Source organism: Miniopterus schreibersii (genome assembly GCF_964146895.1).
Source record: "Miniopterus schreibersii genome assembly, chromosome: 12".
NCBI lineage: Eukaryota > Metazoa > Chordata > Mammalia > Chiroptera > Miniopteridae > Miniopterus > Miniopterus schreibersii.
Genome location: NC_138112.1, coordinates 40,775,992 through 40,799,459, shown reverse-complemented (window position 1 = coordinate 40,799,459; position 23,468 = coordinate 40,775,992). Strand labels below are relative to the sequence as shown.

Sequence of the window (23,468 nt, the reverse complement as noted above, 5' to 3'; positions counted from 1 at the left end):
GGAAGCAGGCAGGTGATCTTCGTAACTAGATTATTTAATTCTGTCTTTGCTATCTTTTCAAATTACTTGATCTGAAAGCATTTATAATTTAAAGTCTTAAAGGAATAAACAAAAAATAGCCTATTTTTAGGTCTTAAACTTTTATTGGCCCTTTAACTTAGGCAGGGCTTAAAGTTGTTATCTTATGAAGAACTCTAGAAAGCTAAATTTAAAGTGATTCTTTTTCTAATCTTTGAATCATGGATCTGGGAAAGTTCTCTTTTATAGTTATAGATTGATAGGCAGAGTAATTTATATGCATTGAGCAAATGCTTATTGAATGAATGTATGCATGGATATGTTTAAAACATATAGTTTTAATAGATTAAGAGTTTATGGAATAGTTATATTAAGCTGGATTTATGCTATGCTCCTGCCTTTTCTTTTAGAATGCAAGACTTAATTGGTACTGGGATACACAGAAGGGTCAATGGACCAACATACTGTTAGACAATAGAGGCACCATGCTAAAGGAGAGACTACTTAATAATGGAGCTAGAAAAACTACTTGTCTATAGGGGAAAATAGTAGAAGAGGATCCTTACCTCACACCATAAAATAAACTTGAGATGGATTAAAAAGTTGTCGCTCTGAGGGTTGCTCAGTGGTTAGAGCACCAGACCAAGGACTGAAGAGTCATGGGTTTGATTTCCAGTCAAAGGCACGTACCTCGGTTGCAGGCTCGATCCCCGGCCCTGGTCGCGGAGCTTGCAGGAGGCAACCAGTCAATGTGTCTCTCTCACATTTCTCTCTCTGTCTCTCTCTCTGTGTCTGTCTCCCCCCCCTTCCCTTCTTCTCTCTCTAAGAAAAATCATTGGAAAAAATATCCTCGGGTAAAGATTAACCAAAATATCCTCGGGTAAAGATTAACCAAAAAAAAAGTTTAAATGTCAAAAGCAAAACTAAATCTTCTGGAGGAAAATATTAAAACTATGAGAGGATATGTGTAACACAGATAACCTACAAAAAGTTAGCATCAGCAGATAATAAAGAACTCCTACAAATCAGTAAGAAAGAGTATAAGTAACCCAATAGAAAAATGGGTTAAAAACATGAAAGATATTGCATAAAACATACACATTTTAAAATTTCACTAGCAATTAGAGGTATAAATTAAATTCACCCATTTCTGTGGCAAAATTAAGTAATCTGATGAACCAACATTAGCATCTTTTATTATGGAAATTTCCTATCTAGTAATATTATATATACATCCATTTATTGAAGTTTTATATTCCACATTAAAATGTTGATTAACATTTGTTACGTACTATGGGCCTGGCACTATGCTAAGTCTTCGACACTTATTGTTTTATAATCCTCAAAACAAACCTGTGATATAGGTAATATTCCTGTTATATGAATGAAACAAACATTTTTAGGCACGTAGTAATGCAGTGCAATGAAGGAAATGACAGCTTTCTTAGCTAGAGTAGGGTCATGGTCATCGTAAGATAAATTAAAAAAATGCATTTCTAATTTGTGGCTGTAAGAAAATTCCAACAGGGACAGGAACTATAAAGTGTTTCAGTGAAATTGAACAAGAAATGTATAAGATCACTAAGGGGAAGAGTGGATATTTAAGAGCTTGAGGATAAGCTGAGTTCAAATCCTAGCTCTACTATTTACTAGCTGTGTGACTTTGGATAAGTTACTTAACCTCTCTTTATCAGTTTTGTCTAAAATAAGGATAGATAGATATTGCCAAGTTGTTCTTTGTTAATCCAGATTACCCACCTCACCACCAGTGTCTCAGAGTGCAGTCTCTTTATCCAGAAGCAATCTTAAAGCCAGAAGGAAGCATAGAAAGCATCCTGACCAGCCACTAAATCTTTCAAATCAGGACTGAGGCTCAGAAAGAGATAATGGTACGCTTGGGGTCATATAGGGAGATAGTGACAGAGTTAGGTCTGGAACCTAGTCTTTCTGACTTCTAGTGGTTTTTTTACTACTGTAAGAATTCATGAATTCGATAAGCATTTTATGAGCATTTATTATGTGTGAGACCTTTGTCTCTATGTCTAGCATAATAATCCTTACCACTCTGATTTTTTCTCTTTATTTCCGTTTTACAGCTGAGAAAACAGATTGGAAGTCAGGTTTATTTTCATCTTCTTTCTTTTTTTTTAATTCCTCACCTGAGGATATGTTTTACTGAGTTTTAGATAGAGAGGAATTGGGGGTGACGGGGAGAGAGAGAGAAAGAAAGGAACACTGATGTATGAGAAACATCGATCGAACATCAATTGATTGCCTCCCATACTTTCCCCCACCGGGTATCAAACCTGAAACCAGGTAATGTGCCCTGATCCGGAATCAAATCTGCCACCTTTTGGTGTATGGGATGACACTGCAACCCAGTGAGTCATACTAGCCAGGGCAAGCCCCATTTTCTTTATATCATACTTCATATGTGCCCATATCAGATGTTCTCTTTCCTCTCTTTTTTTTTTTAAATATGTCTTTATTGATTTCAGAGAGAGGAAGGGAGAGGGAGAAAGAGATAGAGACATCAATGATGAGAGAGTCATTATTGATGGGCTGCCTCCTGCACGCCCCCGACCGGGGATGGAGCCCGCAACCTGGGCATGTGTCTTGACTGGGAATCGAACCTCAATCTGGATCATAGGTTGATTCTCAGCCACTGAGCCACACTGGCCGGGCTCTTTTGTCTCTTGTTCATTACCCTTTCTAAAACTCACTCCTGAATGCTCCCTTTACACTCCTCATCCTCTTTTGACTACCAGGCGAACCTCTGCTTTGTGGACATTGATAACCACTTCATTGAGCTGCCGGAGGACTTGCCTCAGTTTCCCAACAAATTGGAGTTTGTCCAGGAAGTCTCTGAAATTCTCATGGCATTTGGCATTCCCCCTGAAGGGAACCTTCATTGCAGTGAGAGTGCCTCCAAGCTGAAGAGGCTCCGGGCCTCTGAGCTTGTCTCCGACAAGAGGAATGGGAACATCGCAGGCTCCCCTTTGCATTCCTATGAGCTCCTCAAGGAGAATGAAACTATCGCCCGGCTGCAAGCCTTGGTCAAGAGGACTGGGGTGAGCCTGGAAAAGGTAAGACGCTCTGTATGAATCTGTGACAGGTTTGGTCTGTGGTAGGGTGCTGTCCTGGTGAAACAAATTGTGGGATGAGAAAGCACTCAGTTCAGGAAAAGGCATATTTGTTATCAGTGAAAGAACACTCCCTTATGGGAGACTGGATTCAGCTCTGGCAACATTTTCCTAGTAAATGCTACTTGAATCTAAATCTGGGATTAAATCTGGGTAGTTTCTCACTTGGGCATCAAGTTCACATTCTATGTGAATACTACAGCAGGGTGACCCAGAGGGATGATGTTGGCAATCTTTGTGTTCAGACCTCTTTCAGATCCATTACCCTGTGAGCTTCACAGCAACCTAAAGCGCTCAGAGCAGGTATTTTTAACTCTCTTTAATAGCTCAAGGAACCAAGGCTTAGAGAGCCTGAGTGCTTTGCCTAACATTAAATGGCCAGTAAGTAGCTGAGCTGAGGCTAGAACCTGGTCCCCTTGAATTCTAGTCCTATACTTTTTCCAGGGATGTACTTAGCTTTTCCTTTCTTTAATGAGACTACCAGATTTCTGCAATTTTTTACCCATCTCTTCACCCTCCCTCATTCTTACTGTTAAATTATTTTTGTAAATTACATATAGGCAGAATGGGCCAATGTAATCATTTTGTGGGGCTATATTTATGTGTGTGTGTATGTATGTATTATTATTTTTCAAGAGAGGGAGGAAGAGAGAGAGGAGGGAGAGAAACAAACATTAATGTGAGAGAGATAACATCGATTGGTTACTTCCCCTATGTGCCTCGACTGGGGATTGAACCCACAGCCTAGAAGGGAACCTGCAACCTTTTGGTTCCATGGGACGATACTCCAATCAACTGAACCACACCAGCCAGGGCTTGTTGGGCAATTTTTTAGTGAAGTGTGAAACATTTCATTTTCCTGCTTTATATATTTGGTTGAGCAGATATTTTTAAAAAATCATGGCGAGTTAGTAATAACTATGTATGGTGCCAGTTGGATCCTGGAAATATCAGGGGAATACTTTGTAAAGTACATGATTGTCTAACCACTATGCTATACACCTAAAATTAATATAAAGTAATACTCAATGTAAACTATAATTGAAAAAGCACTTAAAAAATAAAGATGCAAAAAAAAAATCATGGGCAGTTATAGAGAAGCAGAGAAGTATTGCGAGATATTAAAAAGGTTAAGACACAGTAAGGAAAAATTCTTAGGGAGAAAGATGAGGAAAGTGTTATATGGGAGAAAATCAAAGAGATGTAGGTAGAGCTAGAGTCCAACCATGTTGCTTTGTGTTGTCATTTTCTTACTGACTTCAAGATTCCCTCCTTTCCAGAACCCTTGAGATAAGTTGTACCTTTTTCTCTGTTGCTGAATCTCTCTGCCCATAGTGATCACTTCACTGAGTTACTTGGTACCTGCAAGTGGAATATCTCATTTATCTCTGTTCCGTGTTAGAACTCCATTCTTTTTTTCCCCCTTCCCATTTTCTCTTCTGTGCTTTTTTCTCCATTTCCTGCAAAGTAAACGACCAGGGAAAAACCAGGTGAGCTGCATTTCTTTGGGATAAAAGAAAAAACTTGTGTTTTCTCAACTGTCATTTCTTTTGTGTAGCTGGAAGTGCGTGAAGACCCCAGCAGCAATAAGGATCTGAAAGTTCAATGTGATGAAGAAGAACTCAGGATTTACCAGCTAAACATTCAGATCCGGGAAGTTTTTGCAAATCGTTTCACTCAGATGTTTGCAGATTACGAGGTGTTTGTCATTCAGCCCAGCCAGGATAAGGAGTCCTGGTTTACCAACAGGGAGCAGATGCAGAACTTTGATAAAGTGAGTTTAATCTGCTGGGGAGAGGGTGAGGCATGAAGATTTAACTGATGAGGAGTTTTTTTCCCGTAATACAAATGACCCTTAAACAATGTGGGGGTTAGGGGTGCCAACTCCTTGCACAGTCAGAAATTCATGTATAACTTTTGACTCCTCCAAAACTTCAGTTGTTCCTTGGAATCTGTGGGGGCTTGGTTCCAGGACCCCTGTAGATACCAAAATTTGCAGATGCTCAGGTCCTATATATAAAATGGCATTGAATAATGCATACCGTCAGCCCGCCGCACCCATGGCTTCCCAACCACAGATCGAAAATACTGTTTTTGGTCTGTGGTTGGTTGAATCCACAGATGCAATCCGGGGATAGGATGGAGGGCCAGCTGTATATTTATTGAAAAATATGTGTGTATAAGTGGACCTGTGCAGTTCATACCTATGTTTTTCAAGGGTCAGTTGTATTATATGCTGGAAACAAGTTCATGGTCTTTCTGAAGTTGATAAAATGCAAGGTCTTGTGGCTTTAGAACAGATTGCTGGTTCTTACTATCAGGTGATTTATCTTCAGTGTTAAAAAAAATGATGAAGAGATTTTTCTGTTTGCTTTTTATAAAGACCGAGGAAGCTTCAGAGAATTATCCTGTAGGATCCTTTGGGTGTGTTGCCTTTGCTGGTCAAAGCTCACATACTCTTTTCCCTTTTCCTCTTCCCTGTTGATGACTGTCTGTTCCTTTGTCCCACCAGGCATCTTTTCTATCAGATCAGCCCGAGCCCTACCTTCCCTTTCTCTCAAGATTCCTGGAGACCCAGATGTTTGCTTCTTTCATTGACAATAAAATTATGTGTCATGATGATGATGATAAAGACCCTGTGCTCCGGGTATTTGATTCCCGCGTAGACAAGATCAGGCTGTTGAATGTTCGGACGCCTACTCTCCGCACATCCATGTACCAGAAGTGTACCACTGTGGATGAAGCAGGTAGGGCCTCCTCATTGCTGTACTGTCTAGCTTCTTGGGTTGTTTCACTAATGTGTCCCTGTTCCTAAACATGCCAGCTTCTTTCTGTTCCTGCTTTTGCATAAGTTGTTCCTATAACCTGAAATTCTCTTTCCTGTCTTTTTGCCTGGTTAACTTCTTTTCATCCTTTAACACTGTGTCAGTTAGGAATGGGTCCTGCTGTAGGTAATAGAGAATCTAACTGGCAGTGGGTTAGACAGATGTGGGGGTTATTTTCTCAGATTAGTAAGAAGTGCAGAATTGGTGGTTGCTGGGTGATGGCTCAGCTGCTCAATAGTGTAATCAGGGAACCAAGGTTCTATCTTTTTACTCAGATATCCTTAGTATATTGACTTTTATATCCATGCCTCATGTTTACAAGAGGCTTTGTATGTTCACATTCAGGGTAAGAAGAGAAGAGGTTGCTACCAGCTATATTTTTCCTCTTGTATCAGAAAGCAACAGCTCTTCTAGAAATTCCCAAAGCTTCCGTTGTCTCAGGCCAGAACCACGTTAGGTGACCATACTTAAGTGCAAGGGAGGCTGTGAAAGTGAGTAGTGAATTGGATGTAATGTTACCCTGAACAATACTGGGGGGTTCTGTTAGCAAGAAAGAAGGAGCAAATGAGTTATGAGTAAGCAGTCTACAGTGTTTGCCACAAAAACTTACCTGGTACGTCTCCTCCGTGAAGCCTTCTCTAATGCCCTCAGGCTTAGCTAGTGGATGCCTCCTCTGCTTCTGTGGTGCTTTGCCCTTATCTCCCCTCTATAATCTCTGTTCTTTTGAGCTGTCATTAACAGGAACAATGTAAGAACAGAGACTGTATTAATTATTTTCTTACCCCAAACTTCTAGGCTTGTGCTTAGCACATATAGATGTTAAAAGTGGCTTGCTACATACACGATTGAAAAAGTCTTTTTGTTCATAGAAGCCCTGTCTAGATGAGTATAACTAGAGAGTAGTCTCAGTTTGAGGCGTCAGATTAAGTAGTATGTTCACTTCCTTGTGGCATGTTCCGTATCCTTGTAGCTGTTTTGTGTATATTGTTCATTCATTTACCAAATATTATAACTACCTACTACATGCTTCACATATGTTAAGTGTTCAAAAAATACTTACCAAAGGAATAAACTTGACATGCATTTTTCTAGTTGTTTTTTTTTTTAAATGGATTTATTTATTAATTTATAACCCTCATCCAAACATGTTCACTAATTCTTAGAAAGATGGGAAGCGGGGGCAGGGAGGGGAGAAACATTGATGTGTGAGAGAGACATAGATCAGTTGCCTCCTGCTGGGTGATCTAATCTGCAACCTAGGCTTGTGCCCTAACTGAGAATCGAACCCGAGACCTTTGGCGTATGGGACAATGCTCTAGCCAACTGAGCCACATAGTCCAGGGCACATTTTTCTAGGTTTTGAAGATACAACTGGTGACAATTTGGGCAAAATCCTGCCTTCACTGACTATGTTCTCTAGCCTTCTGTCTTTACCTTTCAGCTCTTGATCCAGGTCTTCCATTAAGATGACAGTCCTCTTGGTAAGGCTTGAGGACATGTTGCCCATGCAAGTGGACTACTATGACATTGTCATCCATGCCTTCTGGAACACATCAGGCTTCAGATTCCTGAACCCTGCCTAAGGCTTTGGTCCTGGGAAGCTTGATGGAAATTTTTACAAGACTGTAGGTTTAGAGAAACATCTCCCAAGCCATCAGTTTAAATCAAGACTTCCCAATCTTTTATGTTGTGATATATATACTTGAAAACAACAGTATTTATATATGGCTCACTGGAATAAAGGGAGGAGTCTGTTTATAGCTAGAGGCTATAAAGCAAAAGACACTAGTCACTAGAGACATTGCCCATCTGCCCAAGGGGTTAAGGCAGTGAATTCGTAACCCACTGTAATGCATTTGTTGAACACCAAACATCACAGCATACTGATTTCAGTTACTTTGGTCTCAGTTGTGGCCAGGACATGTGTTGTCATGGGCCTGTTAGAACATGGGGTTTGGGGTATGGAAGGGAGGGTTAACTAACCCTCCTTTGTATGGCTTATTTCAGGAAAAAAAAAAAAAATGAGTGTCACAGAGACCCTTCAGGCAACTCTTATGCTCTGCTCTCAGGAATAATGGGAATATCTTTGCTATTGGTATATGCTGTAGGTGTGTCCCAGAGAGATGCACTGCAAATATGCTAGAGCCAGGTTTTTGCTACTGGCCTCACATCTGTAGCCCAGAGGAGTAGTTCAGATACCTCGCCCCATCTCACATAGATACCTCAGCTGCTTGAACCAGCCTGATTGGAGAATGGTAAAGACATAACTAAAGGACTCTTTTTGGAGATCCTTTAAAGTATTACATTTGAAAGGGATCTTGGTGACAATCAATTCTCACTTTATATATAAAGATGTTTCTTTGGCTCACCGTATCTGCAGGGCCTAGAATGGTGCTTGGCATATTTTCTTTTTAGTACCTGGCACATTTTAGACAATAAGTTCTGTTGAATAAGAGTAAGGATGGGAGGAAGTAAGGGAGTTCCAAAGAGAGAAGGCAAGTTGACTTAGGATACAGCAAGGCCCAAAGGTTGAGGTGTTTTTACATGACTGAAAAATACCAGGAGAGTTACCAGCTTTTTTTGTTCTTTTAAAAAATTTTGTATAATTGACATACAGTAAACTTCACATATTTAAAGTTTTGGTATATGTATTCACTTATATTAAGAACTAGTAAATATACCCATCACCCTCAGAACTTTGTTCTTTTGTAATACCTTCACCTATCGCTTCCCCACTCTCTCTCCAAATACCAAGGGCAGCCACTGCTGTGATTCCTGTTACTGAAGAGTTTTCATATTCTAGAATTTTATATAAATGGAATCATACACTACTCTTTTTGAAGTTTGGCTTCTTTTACTCAGCATAATTATTTTACTCAGTTTATTTACCTGTTGGTGGATATTTGGGCTATGAAAATTTGTTTTTTTGTTGTTGTTTTTCAATTCTCACCCAAGGATATTTTTTCCATTTCTTTCCAGAGAGAGTGGAAGGGAAAGAGAGAGAGAAAGAAGGAGAGAAAGAGAGAAACATCAGTGTGAGAGAGACACAGATTGGTTGCCTTCCCGCACACGCCCTGACCGGGCTGGGATGGAGCCTGCAACCAAGGTACTGCCCTTGGTGGAAATTGAACCTGGGATCCTTCAGTCCACTCTAACCACTGAGCAAAACTGGCTAGGGCTGAACATTTGTATCCATATGTTTTCTTTTCCCTTAGATAAATACCTAGGAGTGGAATGATGGGATCATATGATGTTTATATGTTGACTTTTTAAAGAAACTGCCAAATTGTCTTTCAAAGAGGTTGTACATTTTACATTCCCACTAGCAGTTTATGAGTGTTATAGTTCTCCCATACTGTTGCCAACATTTAGTATGGTCAGTCTTTTCAATTTTAGCCATTCTAATAGGTTTGTAGTGGTATATCACTGTGGTTTTGATTTGTGTGTTTTTTTCAAAAGTATGCTTTTATTGATTTTTCTAGAGAGAGAGGAAGGAAGAGGGATAGAAAGATAGAAACATTGCCTGGCCAGGCGTGGCTCAGCAGTTGAGCATCGACCTAGGATCCAGGAGATTGTGGTTCGATTTCTGGTCAGGGCACATGACCATCGGGTTGTGGGCTCGATCCCCAGTTGGGGTGTGCAGGAGGCAGCCAATCAATGACGACTCATCATTGATGTTTCTCTCTCTCTCTCTCTCTCTCTCTCTCTCTCTCTCTCTCTCTCTTCCTCTCTCTGAAATCAATCAAGATATATTTAAAACAAAACAAAACATTGATGAGAGAGAATCATAGGTTGGCTGCCTCCTGCACACCCCTTAGTGGGGATTGAGCCTGCAACTTGGGCATGTGCCCTGACTGGGAATCAAATCGGGAACTTTTTGGTGCACAGGATGATGCTCAGCCAACTGAGTCACACTGGCCAGGGCTACACATTCTTATATTTTGTGTTTTCATTTTTATTCAGTTCTTATTTCCCTTTTGATTTCTTTTTTGATTCATGGGTTATTTAGAAGTGTGTTAGTTTTAAGATGTTATTATTGATTATTGTGGTCAGAAGATGTACTTTGTGTGATTCAAATTATTTTAAATTTATTGGGACTTATTATATGGCCCAGAATATGGTATATTTAAGAAAATATTTGACTTTTTTTCCTGATCCAGAGAAAGCAATTGAGCTGCGTCTGGCAAAAATAGACCATACTGCAGTTCACCCCCATTTACTTGACATGAAGATTGGGCAAGGAAAGTATGAGCCAGGCTTCTTCCCAAAGCTTCAGTCTGATGTGCTTTCCATTGGGCCAGCCAGCAACAAGTGAGTCAACCCCAGGGATTCCCTGATGCAGCTCCCTAATCACAGTTCCCTAATCATCCAGTATCGGGGCCTGAGCTGATAGAAGGCTCCTGGATTTTATAAAGCAAATATGGAGAAGACCAAAACTATCCATGTTTTTCACTTTTTTGAACAAGAAAATGGATGACAGAGTGTCATCAGTTTCTGTCTCCACTGTGCAAATTGGGATAGCTCCCCATGCCCAGGACCTGCAAAAAGCCAGGCTGCAGATGGGCTGAAATGATCCCTTGACTGAATCCCGTACAACATCTTGCTAGCATTTTATCTTCAGTAAGTGGTGGTTGAAATGGAGTATGAACTGAAGGTAGATAACTTAGTAGGACTGCTATTCTTTAATGCTTTTGGAGATTAGTATAACAAAGCCCAGACAGAGCTGAGTATCATTTTGGATCTGTATGTAAACTTTTTGTAGACGTTTGAAGAGAGAGAAATATGTCTGTGTCCCCTGGGGAGTTACCTTTCTTGCCCAGTCACTGATCTTTAAGCTACTCTTCTCCAAGGCCTCTGAGCTGTCTATGGTGACTCCTTGGTGGTTTTCCATGCCCAGCACTGGTCCTTAGACATTCAAGTTTTCTCCTATCAGTTGACCTTACTTTCTTAATGGGCTGTTATTGTCTGCTTTGATTCTTTCAGGTGGACAAAAAGGAATGCCCCTGCCCAGTGGAGGCGGAAAGATAGGCAGAAGCAGCACACAGAACACTTGCGTTTAGACAATGACCAGAGAGAGGTAAGCCACCTTAAAAATGACAGGGAATAGGCCTATTATCATGCTACACTCTCCTCTTTCCTATTTCCTTGGCCTCTGGTCTAATTCAAGTGTCCTAGCAGTGATCTTGTCTGACTGTGGAGCAGAGGCACAGTCACCACCGAACCAAGAAGGTAATTTGAGGCCAAAGAACAAAGCAGGCAACCCCATAGATTATAACAGGATTTATTGTAGGGAAGTTACTTACAGTGGTGGAATCGAAGTAGAGATTGTCTGTGCCGACTGTTGGGGTCGCCTCTACTCCACATTCAGACTCCTCTCCCCATAAAGAAGGGTTCATAATAGAGTTAGTTTCTGATACCTGATGCTGAGTCTAAGTTAGGACAAATCCAGGATGTGTGATATTTTGCACATGACAGCCAGCTACTAACCATGTAGGTTCTTTCTATGAGTCAGGCCCTATTTGCAGCCCCACTCAGCAATGATGGCAGTGCTTAGAGGAGAGCCTTTCACTGTCCTTTCAGGACTCCCTCATTCATCATACTCCCTGGGGAGTCTGACAGGAATCTCAGGAGATAAGAGTCTGAAATTTGGCAGAAATCCTTTTAAAATTTGTGAGGCTTTTGTGTGTGGTATGGTAGTAAAGTAGTTCTGTTAGAATTGGAAGAGAAGCTGAACTGGGATCAGTGCTGTCAATATCTGAACTGGGTGGGGGAGGGTACTTTCCCCTCTTTTTCTTTTGTGTAGCTTAATTTAAAAAAGATAATCTTGATTCACCCCCCCCCCCCCCCTTAGAGGAGCAAAGGAGTGGAATGCTATTTTATGGTGCCTGGGGATTGAGGATTCTTGAATTGACCTTCTGAGTCCTCATTGCTTGTAAGCTGAGTTTCTCAGCTTTACTATAATTTGTTCCTAGTAAAGCTAGTTACAGACCTCAGGTGGGAGACCCTGCCTTACTCAGTTGTAGAGAAGTTGTGAAAATGGAAGTTTAACCTTCAGAAACCTATTTTAGGAACTTCTCTTTGAGAAAATACCCTGTAAATTGCATTATATACATATAAAACCCAGTAAAGCATATTGTTTTCATATGTGTCTGGCACCTCAGTGAATGGGAAAGTAACATATTTTGTCTTTGCTATATTTTAAATGAATAAATTAAAATAGCAAGATATGGTTATAAAATTTTAACTGCTGATTTATAGGATACAGTTGTACTTCTAGTTTTTGTGAGGGTGCTGTAAGGGGTGTTGGGTATTGGTGTTATTTTTAAAGTTTCCCCTGGGTCTTCCACCTCACCTCCATATTACTTCTTTCAGCATTGTTTATTGAGCACATATTCTTGGTCAAAATCACTGTAGTAAGCAGTTTGAAATATAAAGATGACAAGGAGGTAGCCTCGTCCTCAGGGAATACCAGTTTATTAAGGGAGCAAAGTCAGGTACAGAAATAACTGTAGTAGAAGAGTCTTGTTAAAGGGCCATATCAGATGCAAGCCAGTGTTTAATCACTGATTAGAGAAAGCAGAGGTCAGTTCTACTTGGGGTAATCATCAAACAAGACTTTATAGTGTATTAAAAATCTTTTTAAGCCTTGGAGGATGATAGGATTGTAGAGACAAAGAAGAGCATTTTAACTAGAGGAAATGCAGAATTGAAAGCTTGGTGATTGTTGTGTGCTGGAGACTGGGGGCAGAATGTTTGGTGGAAGGAGGTACTAGAAGTAGCTATAGTAGCAAGTTAGGAGGCAAGTAGCAGTAGTTCAGGTGATAGTAATTGAAGCCTAATCTTGGAGATTGGTAGTAGGGGCAGATTGAGGGGCCAGACAGAAATATACTACTGGAATAAATATGGGGGAATAAGGAAGAATGGGGTAAAAATGCTGGTTGTGAACCCGGGATACTGAGAGAATGTTTGTGTGCAGTTCAGTGCATTTAACACAGAATGCTAAAACAAACAGCATGTGGAAAATCACTAGTACAGTGTAGAAAAGCAGAAAATACAGTTGTTTTGAACGAGGTTGTTATACTTTATAACAGAGGTGGATATCTTTGATATGGGAAGAAGAGTTAAATTCCTCCCAGCTTAGTGGGTAAAATGATTTTTTCAATAGTACTCTGAGATTTGGGTGGGTTTGTGCACTGAGCTGTATACATACTGCAGCTATGTTTTCTGTTGTTGTTTTACCCTTTGTATCATTAAAGCAAAGGTAATTACAGTACTTACGCAGTGCTTTATATCAGAGAAAACAATTCATCATATTTTCTGTTTTTCTCTTGTATACAGTTAATTTTTTTAAAAATTTATCTATTGATTTTGCAGGGGGGAGAGAAACATCACTTTGTTGTTCCACTTATTTATGCATTTGTTGATTCTTGTTTATGTTCCCTGACTGGGGATGGAACCTGTAACCGTGGTGTACAATGTTCTAACCAACTGATCTACCTGGCCAGGGCTACAGAGTTTTACATTTTAAACTTTCTGCCCCAATTTTATCTGAGCCTAGGAAAGAGGCAGTAAGAAAGTGCTGGGTGATAGTGCCCTCTTCAGGCACCCATCAGTACTCATCACCTGTAGTTTGTGTGCACCCACACAGTCTCATTCTTCCGTTTGCCTGTAGAAGTACATCCAGGAAGCCAGGAGTATGGGCAGCACCATCCGCCAGCCCAAACTGTCCAACCTCTCCCCATCAGTGATTGCCCAAACCAACTGGAAGTTTGTAGAGGGCCTGCTGAAAGAATGCCGCAACAAGGTGAGCTGTGGACGCCTGTGTGTGTGCTATTCCCAAGGTTTGGCTCTGACTGCTCTTTCTTGGTTTTAAAATTATTAATATAGTGGGATAGTACTCACTTTAAGATCTTGTTAACTTGGAATTAGGCATATTTGTTTTATATAAAATAAAACATTAATCAAGGGCAAGCACAGTTTGCTTGATATAAACTTAATATATATTCTTTAAAACAGAGATAGATGTAGTTTTTAACTTTAGACATCTAACATTACTTGAAATCATTGTAGTTGAATTGTCTTCAGCATATTAGTCTTACACATATGAAAATGTTTTTGCCTTATTTTAATTCGATAGCAGTGATTTCATATGTCTAGAATAAGAATTTATGAATGCCTACTATGTGCCAGGCCAAAGTGTGTTATTCAGTTTAATCTTGTTGTGGGATATTTTTATCAATTCTACAAAGACAGTCATTTTTAAAAAAGCTTTATTGAGAATTGATATAAAAAAATTGCACACATTTAATGTATACATCTTGATGAGTTTGGACATACACATGCAACCATGATATTCTTACCACAATCAAGGTAATAATAGTGGTGATTTTCCCTTGCTCTTTAAATTTTTATATGTTACAAAATTATAACATGGTTAAATCTTACTTAAGAACTTGGACTCAATATTAAGGCAGATTTAGGTTCAAAGGCTGTGTGATTTTGGCAAGTTACATTTTCTTATCAGTAAATTGGGACCTCAATTTTCTTATCAATTAATTGAGAACAGTAATAATACTTAGAGAGTTATTTGGAGGCTTAAATGAGATAATGCAATGCTTAACATATTACCTGGCAAATAGTAGTTAAAGCTGAGATTATCATTAAATAGCATGTGTTTTTTTGGGTTTTGGTTTATAATAAACACAAATTTTTACCTAAAAGTAAATTATTCCCCCTTATTTCAAAATACTTTGAAGTCAAGATGGACAACTTTTACTTGTATGCATGTTTCAATTTGAAAAGAACTTGAAACATTATCAAAAGCAGTTTTATTTTGGACAAATTAGGAAATACATATAAGTGTCCTGCAAATATTTTTTATCCCCTTGACAGGTACTTCAGATTTATTTCTAGGGATTAAATGCTTGAAGTTTTGTTAAATAAGGTTAAACAGTGAGAATCAGAGAATGTTAGAAGTGAGCATGACCAAAGGGTTTTATAGAACTCTTTTTTATCTCATAAATGCAAAAACTGAACCCAGAGTGATGAAATCACTTGTTCGAGTCATACAGTGATTGCTATATTCTTATCTCTTTAACTTTTAAAGAATGCATTTCATCATAACCTGACCTATATAGTGGAGAATAAATACACACTATGTATCTGGGTCTAATCTTTTACCTCCCATCCCAACAGATGTATTGTGCAGGTGGTCGCAGCCCTTTCCAGTTGCATGTGATCTTGTTCACTGTGGTTGTCTAATGTTACCGACTGATTTCTTATAGACCAAGAGAATGCTGGTGGAGAAGATGGGCCGGGAGGCTGTGGAGCTAGGGCATGGGGAGGTCAACATCACAGGGGTGGAAGAGAACACCTTGATCGCCAGCCTTTGTGACCTCTTGGAAAGGATCTGGAGTCATGGGCTCCAAGTAAAACAGGTAATGAATGTCTAGCCTCTCTCTGCTGTGTAAGCTATCTTCCTGTTTTCACTTCCTAGCTTTCCCTTACTCTTCCAGCTGGCTGGCTTTGAAGAATGGTACACAGGGTGCATGGAGTGAGACTAGAAATAGCTAAACAAGCAATTAAATAGGATCCAGATTGTTTTGTTTAAAAATAAGCTTCATAAATCTGTGTGCCAGACATTTTAGAAATGGTGCCTTCTGTCCTGCCAATAGAGCTGAGTGCCATACTGTAGATCCTGTTTGGCAGCTGGCCTTAGAGATGGAACATAGAGAAACATAGAGGGAACTTGAAGCTCAGAAGTACCAAACATACTCTAAGAGTCCTTCACTAATTGTACATTCCCAGTGGATGAAGGTTTGCAATTAACATTTCTTTTACATGCAGGTAGCTTAACCATCTAAAGATTTGAGAGAATTCTGCAGAAAGTTGAGTAAGTTTGATTTTTACTGCTTAATACCCAGAGAATTTCCTTATTTCAAAATACTTTGAAGTCAAGATGGACAACTTTTACTTGTATGCATTTTTCAATTTGAAAAGAACTTGAAACATTATCAAAAGCAGTTTTATTTTGGGCAAATTAGGAAATACATATAAGTGTCCTGCAAATATTTGCTGAGGGCCTACAGTGTTCCAGGCACTGTTGTAGGCATTTGAGATAACCTTAGATCTCGGTCTGAACAAAATAGACCAAGATCTCTGCCCTTCTGGAGTTCCCATTCTTATGGTTTAGAGACAGTCTACCACACCTGTCCTTCAAAGCATTTTTCCTGTGCACATATACCCATATACAGGTGTATATTTAAAAACCCAGCAGAACCACAATGAGATACCTTCTCACACCCACCAGGATAGCTAAAATTAAAAAAAGACAATGACAGGTGTTAGTGAGGATGTGGAGAAATTAGAACCTTCACACATTGCTGGTGGGAATGTAAATGGCACAGCCACTTTGTAAAATAGTCTGGCAGTTCCTCAAAATGTTAAACATAGTGTAGTGACCCAGCAAGTCCACTTCTAGCTATGTATTCAAGAGAAATGGAAACGTGTCTACATAAAAACATGTACACAAGTATTCATAGAGGCATTATTCTTAATAGGCCCAAAGTAGAACATTCCAAATATCTATCAGCTGATAAATAGGTAAACTAAATGTGGCATATCTATACAATAGAATATTATTCAGTAAAAGGAATAAAGTATGGATACATGGTACAACATGGATGAACTTTGAAAACATGCTGAGTAAAAGAAGCCAGTCACAAAAGACCACATATTGTATAATTCCATTTAGGCAAACCCATAGACAGAAAGTAGATTAAAAGAGGCCAGAGGTGGGAAGGAGGGAGGACTAGGGAGTGACTGCTAATGGGTATGGGATTTCTTTTTGGAGTGATGAAAATGTTCAAAAATTAAGTAGTGGTGATGGTTGCACAACTGTGAATATACTAGAAACTAGGTATTATTTTTGGCACAGGGAATTATATACTTTATAAGTGTGAATTTTATGGTAATGTGAATTATATTTTAAAAAAGCTGTTTTTAAAAAAATCCAATGGGATTATACTGTACATAATGTTCTGTGACTTGCTTTTTTTTTAAAAAATATGTCTTTATTGATTTCAGAGAGAGGAAGGGAGAGGGAGGGAGAGAGATAGAAACATCAATGATAAGAGAGAGTCATAGATTGGCTGCCTCCTGCACATTACCTACTGGGGGGTCGAGTCTGCAACCTGGACATGTGCCCTGATTGGGAATCGAACCTGGATCTCCTGGATCATAGTTTGATGTGCAACTGCCTAGCCATGCCACCCGGGCTGTGACTTGCTTTTTTTTACCTCATAATATTTTTTCCATGTCCTTAACTAATTTTTGGATGATATTACAGTATTTAAGAGCTCAGACTATAAACCAGATAGACCTGGGTTTGATTCCTACTTAATAATTTTATGAAACTGAGTGAGAGAACTAGCTTTTCTAAGCTGCTGTTTCCTCATATGTCTGATGGATTTTTTGAAGTACCCACCTCTATAGGGTTCTCTCAGGATTTGGTAAGATAATTCATGTAAAGCACTAAGCTCAGAGCCTGGTATCTGGGTGAGGTTCTCTGTAAATGTTTGTAGTTATTCTTCTAAAAGCTCAGTTTTAATTAATGTATTATTGTATAGATGTGTCATACTTGACTCAATCCCATATTATTGGTGATTTAGATTACTTCTGATTTTTCAGTATTATAAACAACATTGCGATTACAGTTTTTTAAACGTTAAAGATTGTGTATCACATCCCTGAAATTTTGAGAGTCCTATGGTGTAAGTAGCAACACTATGAGCTTTGGAGTCAGAAGGACTTGGATTTGAAGCTTAGCTCTACTGGATGACTTCTAGTGATTTGCGATTTTTGACTCTCGTTTTCCTTATCCATAATACAGAGTTAATAAAACCTACCTTTCAGGGTTGTTATGATAATTAGATGTAATAAAAATAAGTACGTACCATGTGATAGGTATTTTACATATGATAGCTATTATTATGCTAGATTCTACACGAAAGGTTTGTGTTTCTTTATAACAAGTAGAACATTCATGATCGTTTTATCGTTTTTCTTAAAGTTTAGCAAGCCTGGCACTGTGGTTAAGTTAGCTCTTTCAGCTTTTTGGTAAAACATATGCCCTCAAAGCTTTTTAATATTTGCCATAAAAATCTTGAGGCATTTAAAAAAATAACCATATCATCACGTGTTCTAAACCTGTGCACTGAGGCTTGGCGCCCATATTCTGTCAGAATCCCCACAGCGTGGGGAATTTCTGTGGGATCCATTTCACGCTTCTCTCAGTTTGGATAGGCAGAAGCTACTTGTTTGGTAAGAAACAAGGACAAAAAAAAAACGGGGGCTGTTCTGTTGCGGTTTGATTTCTGAGTCCTGCTTTGGAACACTGGAAGAGTCACCACAGGGAGTGAGGGCCTGCACTTGTCGGCAGGGCATTATGCCCCAGGGACACACGTTCACTGGGGATTGACCTGACTCTATGTTGGGTTCCTACAGCATGTTCCTTAGACCTCCACTTTGCTGACCTGTGTGTAGAGCACTTTTCTCCTGCTGAGACATTCTTCAGTTTGGTTTCTGTCCACAGGTTATAATCTGGTTACCTGGTCTCTTCCATTGTGCAGACTACATGATCACACACAGGTTGTGACCACCTTCACTCTCAGAGAACTATCTTATCTCCCTCTTGTGGGGGCACCTTACTGATCAGCTCCCCATTCTGTCTACTTAGAAAGTAGAGAGAACCCAAGCAGCAGTTCTTACTGCTAGCTTCCTAAATTTTATTAGCCATGACAGTCTGCATGGAAGGCTGCCTGCAGCAAATCCTCAAAACCTCATAAGGCTCTGTTATCCTCACCACTCTCTCTCTTTTTTTTAATCCTCACCTGAGGATATTTTTTCCATTGCTTTTTAGAGAGTGGAAGTGGGTGAGTAGGGGGTGGAGATAGATGTGAGAGAGACACATTGATTGGCTACTTCCCGCTCGCAACCTGACAGGGCCGGGGATTGAGCGTGCAACTGAGGTACCCGTGCCCTTGGTCAGAATCAAACCCAGGACCCTTCAGTCCTCAGGCCGACACTCTAACCACTCTCTTTTGCTTTTGATGACATATTCCAAGGAGATGGGTATCCTACTCTAGTATATTTATCTGACAATAAGAGGTGAGGTTTGATTTTTTCATAATAGTTTTGTAGTTGCCGCCATTTGGGAACTGGTAAGTGAAAAGAGGTTGTTTCTCACCCTTGATGCATTGACTTTCTTGGAGACTCTGGTACTAATCTATTTATCATGTGGTCACATCACTGAAGGGTAGTCAGACTATATTGAACCTTGCAGTCTCTATCAGTCCCTTTGCAAAAGAGGAAAAAGAATAATTCTTGTCTCCTGCACTAGAAAGACCCCAGTGCCCTATTACTAAGCTTCAGCCCAGCTGCTACTCTCTCTTACCCCTGCCCTCCCTCCTTGACTAGTATAATCACCGTTAGTCTGGGTGTCCTTCTGGTACAGTGGCCTGGTGGTGGTCTTGCCTTTGGTTCTTCAGCGTGATGGCATGTGAGGGCTCTATGGTGACCACCTATATTTAGTTTGTATCACATCCACACATTCCTATTAAGGGAGGCTGCCTCCTGAGTCTGCCTGGATGCTGGGAATAGTGATAAGTCAAAGTCCCTGCCCTTTTAGGAGCCCCCTCTAGTGGTTTTGATAAATGGATGGATGGATTTCTAGAAGTTGAATTACTATCTCAAAGAGCATGACTATTTTAAGGTTTTGTATTATCTTCTACGTATGTTGTATAAATATAATAGTAACAGTGTATAGGGACCGTAAGTCTCATTGATTTTGTTGAACATCTGTTTTTTCAAATCTTTGGTATTTCAGTGAATAAAAAATGGTCTTCTCTAGTTTTAACTTATGTGTTTATTAAAAAATTGCCATTGAAATTGTGGGTTTTGTTTTAAGCTGGTTAAATCTTGTAGGAAATCCAAACATACAGCAAGTGTTACTTTAACAGCTCGCTGATCCATTTTCTTCCATTTAGATGGTTGATTCCCCCCCCCCTTCCCCGGGCAAATAGGTAGATGAAGGTGGTGGATAGAAACAAAATAGTTTATTGATATTCTCAAAGGAAAAAATTTTTTGTTTTTTTAAAATATATCTTTATTGATTTCAGAGAGAGAAAAGGAGAGGGAGAGAAAGAGATAGAAACATCAATGATGAAAGAGTCATTGATCGGCTGCCTCCTGCATGCCCCCGACTGGGGATGGAGCCCGCAACCCGGGCATGTGCCCTGACTGGGAATCAAACCCGATCTCCTGGATCCCAGGTCAACGCTCAACCTCTAAGCCATGCCCAGCTGGGCTCAAGGGAAAAATCTTGAGCCCTTATTAAAGTCTCATATTCATCCCAGAGCATAAAATTTTCTTCAGAAGGTATAACTTCCAAAGTTAAGTGATCTCTTTCAGAAGCAGTCTGTATAGCATCATTACCAGCAATGGTTAGATAGACTCAGACTCAAGCTTGAATCCCAACACTGTACTTACTAGCTGTGTGATCTTTTACAATCTTTCTGATCCTCAGTTTGCTCTTTTCTAAAGAAAATGAGAATAGGGTTACTTACCTTATAGGACTTTGGGGAGCATTAAATAAAATACTGTATTTTGAACATTTAACATAGTTCATAGCAGACCTCAAGCAAGACATGGTAGCTTCTATCATTATTATTACTTTTATAAAATACAGAACTAGTCATTTATAAAATTATTATACTAATAAATCCTACTACTAAAACATACATCTATGTTACATATGTATTATGTCAGTTTTATAGGAACATTTACCGTGAACCTGAAGTAAAGTTTTTATCACATAATGAGAGTTGCTATGTACTGAAGGATGACTGGAAAGAGACAAAGCAGTTGCTGGGTGGCCAGCGGGGCTCACTCACTACCTAGGCACATTGCTCCCTTATATCAGGCTTGCAAATGCTATTCAACTTTGTGCCTGGGTAAAATGACCAATTACTACATGACTCAAACAGGGCGGGACAAAAGTAAGTTTATAGTTGTTCATATGGAAAATAATACAATAATTAATAAATAACAGAAGGATAAACTCTGTGTTTTGTGTACTCACCCCTGTAAACCTACTTTTGCCTCATCCTATAATTTAAACTGCAAATGCCAGGGTTCTGTTATGCTGACTATAATATCTCAGCCTTGCCGTTAAGTAACAGCCTACCTTCCTGCAGGCTCTTCAACTGTACCTTCAGTAGTAAATCCTCATCATAGTGATGACTTATTCTCCCCAGCCCGCACGAAGGGCAGGGATGTCTTTATTTTAGGAAATTCAGGAGCTCTCATAGAATCTTGTAGACTGGGTATCATCTTCTCTGTTCAAAAGTCATCACGCTCTACCCAAGCTGACCTTCAACTAGCAAACCATTTAGATATTATTTGTTTTTTTCTTTCTTACCCACTGGTCCATTCACATCTCTCTCTTTTTTTAAATATCTTTATTGATTTGAGAGAGAGTAAGGGAAAGGGAGAGAGAGAGAAACATCAATGATGAGAGAGTTATTGATCAGCTGCCTCCTGCATGCCCCCCACTGGGGATCAAGCCTACAACCCAGGCATTTGCCCTGACTGGGAATTGAACCTATTGCCTGGATCATAGGTTGATGCTCAAACACTGAGCCATGCCAGCCAGGCCACATCTCTTTTGACCGTGCCCTCCTTCCCAGTGGGGGGACCTTTTCTTTTTTCTGTTCTTTATATTTCTCCAGGATTTTAGTAGGGGAATATATGAATATAAATTGCATGTAGGTGTATACTGAGATAAGAAATAGCACAGTAAGTTCTCACTTAACGTTGTTGATAGATTCTGTGACTTAAAGCAAAATGATAACGAAACCAGTTTTACTGTAGGCCAATTGATATAAACAAGAATTAAGTTTCTATGGCATCTCATCAGTGTTACAATGAAATAAAATTGAACGAAATGTTATTTGAGGACCTGCTGTACAGATACCTTTTAGCAAAAGTTGGAATCTATATGTTTAAATTATCTCTGACTCTGTTCACTGGATGCCTTGATCTCTGAAATCTAATCTAGGCTGATAGGTATTTTCCCCCTGTGTTGGTTCCAGGGGAAATCAGCCTTGTGGTCCCACCTGTTACATTATCAAGAAAACCGGCAGAGAAAACTCACATCAGGAAGCCTCAGTACCTCAGGTAAGATGGTGTCTGCACCATTGGCGAGAACTCCCTCCACCCACATTCCCGTCCCCCACTGGAGTGAACAGCGGGACTGATTCACATCAATGAAGCCTTTGCTCTGTGATGTTTGCTTTTTTTACATACTAAGCCACTGGGTCCTTTGTACCACAGAGCATGCCATAGCCATGGGGTTTGCTTTCGTATACCCTTTTGATCAGTGAGATAGAACACTTGTATCAACAAGAGGCCAGTCTTAGAATGAGTTTAAGTTTTAAATGAATTTGGGTGGTACTAATAATGTCTTGTATTTGGAGCAAGCTGTTTTCAGAGTCTTTTGTTTTATTTCTCTGAGATGGGCATTGAGATGATCTATCTTATCAGTAAAAGAGCCTGTGCCAATATCCTACCTTAAGGCCTGGTGTGAATGATTTCTTACACTTCTTTTCTGTTTCTAATTGAATGAACATGTCAGAGTTGGTAGGGACCCCAGAGATCATCTAGTCCAGCCCCCTTATTTTATAAGAGGAGGAAACGGATCCAGAGATGAATTGAACTTACTCAAGATCACACAATGAATTGATGAAAGAGGCCAGATTAGGAGCCAGGCCTCTTGTCTCCTGGTCTGGTGTTCTTTATACCATTCTACAGTGTCCCTTCCAGGACAGTCCCCCTCCTTCTTCTACTTCTTGGCAGCATCTCTCCTTCACCATCATTCTACTCTCTCTGCCCAGGAGTTTGTTCACCTTTCTTGTATGTTCTTATCCTAATGGTAAAGATCAGTTTAAATAGGGGTGAAAAGATAGGCATGAACTGAGTGTTGTCTTTGCTCTTGAATTAGTTGATGTCAACTAGCACTGAAAGTGGGGAGAATATATGGCTGAAAACCAGGTATAAGAGCTCCCTGGATATGAGAACAAGGATTCTTTTTAGGAAGGCTATAGAAGTTATTGCTAAGGGATAAATTATAGCCAAAAATTCTCAGCAGCTAAGTAATCAAGATACAGTGGTACCTCGGTTTTTGAATGAAATCCATTCCGGAAGACTGTTCGAGTTCTGAAACATTTGAAAACCGAGAGATCAACAGCCGACAGCTAGGCCTCAGGATCTTGACCTCAGCGGAAGCCATGTGACATGTTTGACTTTCAAGGCGTGTTCGAAACCAAAGCATTGACTTCTGGGTTTATAGTGTTCATAAACAGAAATGTTTGTCAATGGAGACTTTCGAAAACTCAGGTACCACTGTACTAAATTTTAAACGTTG

General features: G+C 39.7%; 1 protein-coding gene across 4 annotated transcripts in view; it reads left to right on the top strand.

The window, feature by feature from the left end:
- The window catches only part of DENND5A (DENN domain containing 5A), an 80,508-nt gene that overhangs the window by 44,041 nt on the left and 12,999 nt on the right, over positions 1 to 23,468 (top strand). For all 4 annotated transcript variants that reach the window (XR_014000087.1, XM_081155678.1, XM_081155680.1 and 1 more), the window contains exons 6-13: positions 2,787 to 3,104; positions 4,720 to 4,935; positions 5,674 to 5,908; positions 10,147 to 10,297; positions 10,970 to 11,063; positions 13,659 to 13,790; positions 15,271 to 15,423; positions 22,138 to 22,222. Coding sequence is in view for 3 of the 4 variants with exons in the window: in XM_081155678.1 (XP_081011804.1) it covers positions 2,787 to 3,104; positions 4,720 to 4,935; positions 5,674 to 5,908; positions 10,147 to 10,297; positions 10,970 to 11,063; positions 13,659 to 13,790; positions 15,271 to 15,423; positions 22,138 to 22,222 (1,384 nt within the window). In the remaining variant the exon portion in view is untranslated. The remainder of the gene's footprint in view (positions 1 to 2,786; positions 3,105 to 4,719; positions 4,936 to 5,673; positions 5,909 to 10,146; positions 10,298 to 10,969; positions 11,064 to 13,658; positions 13,791 to 15,270; positions 15,424 to 22,137; positions 22,223 to 23,468) is intronic.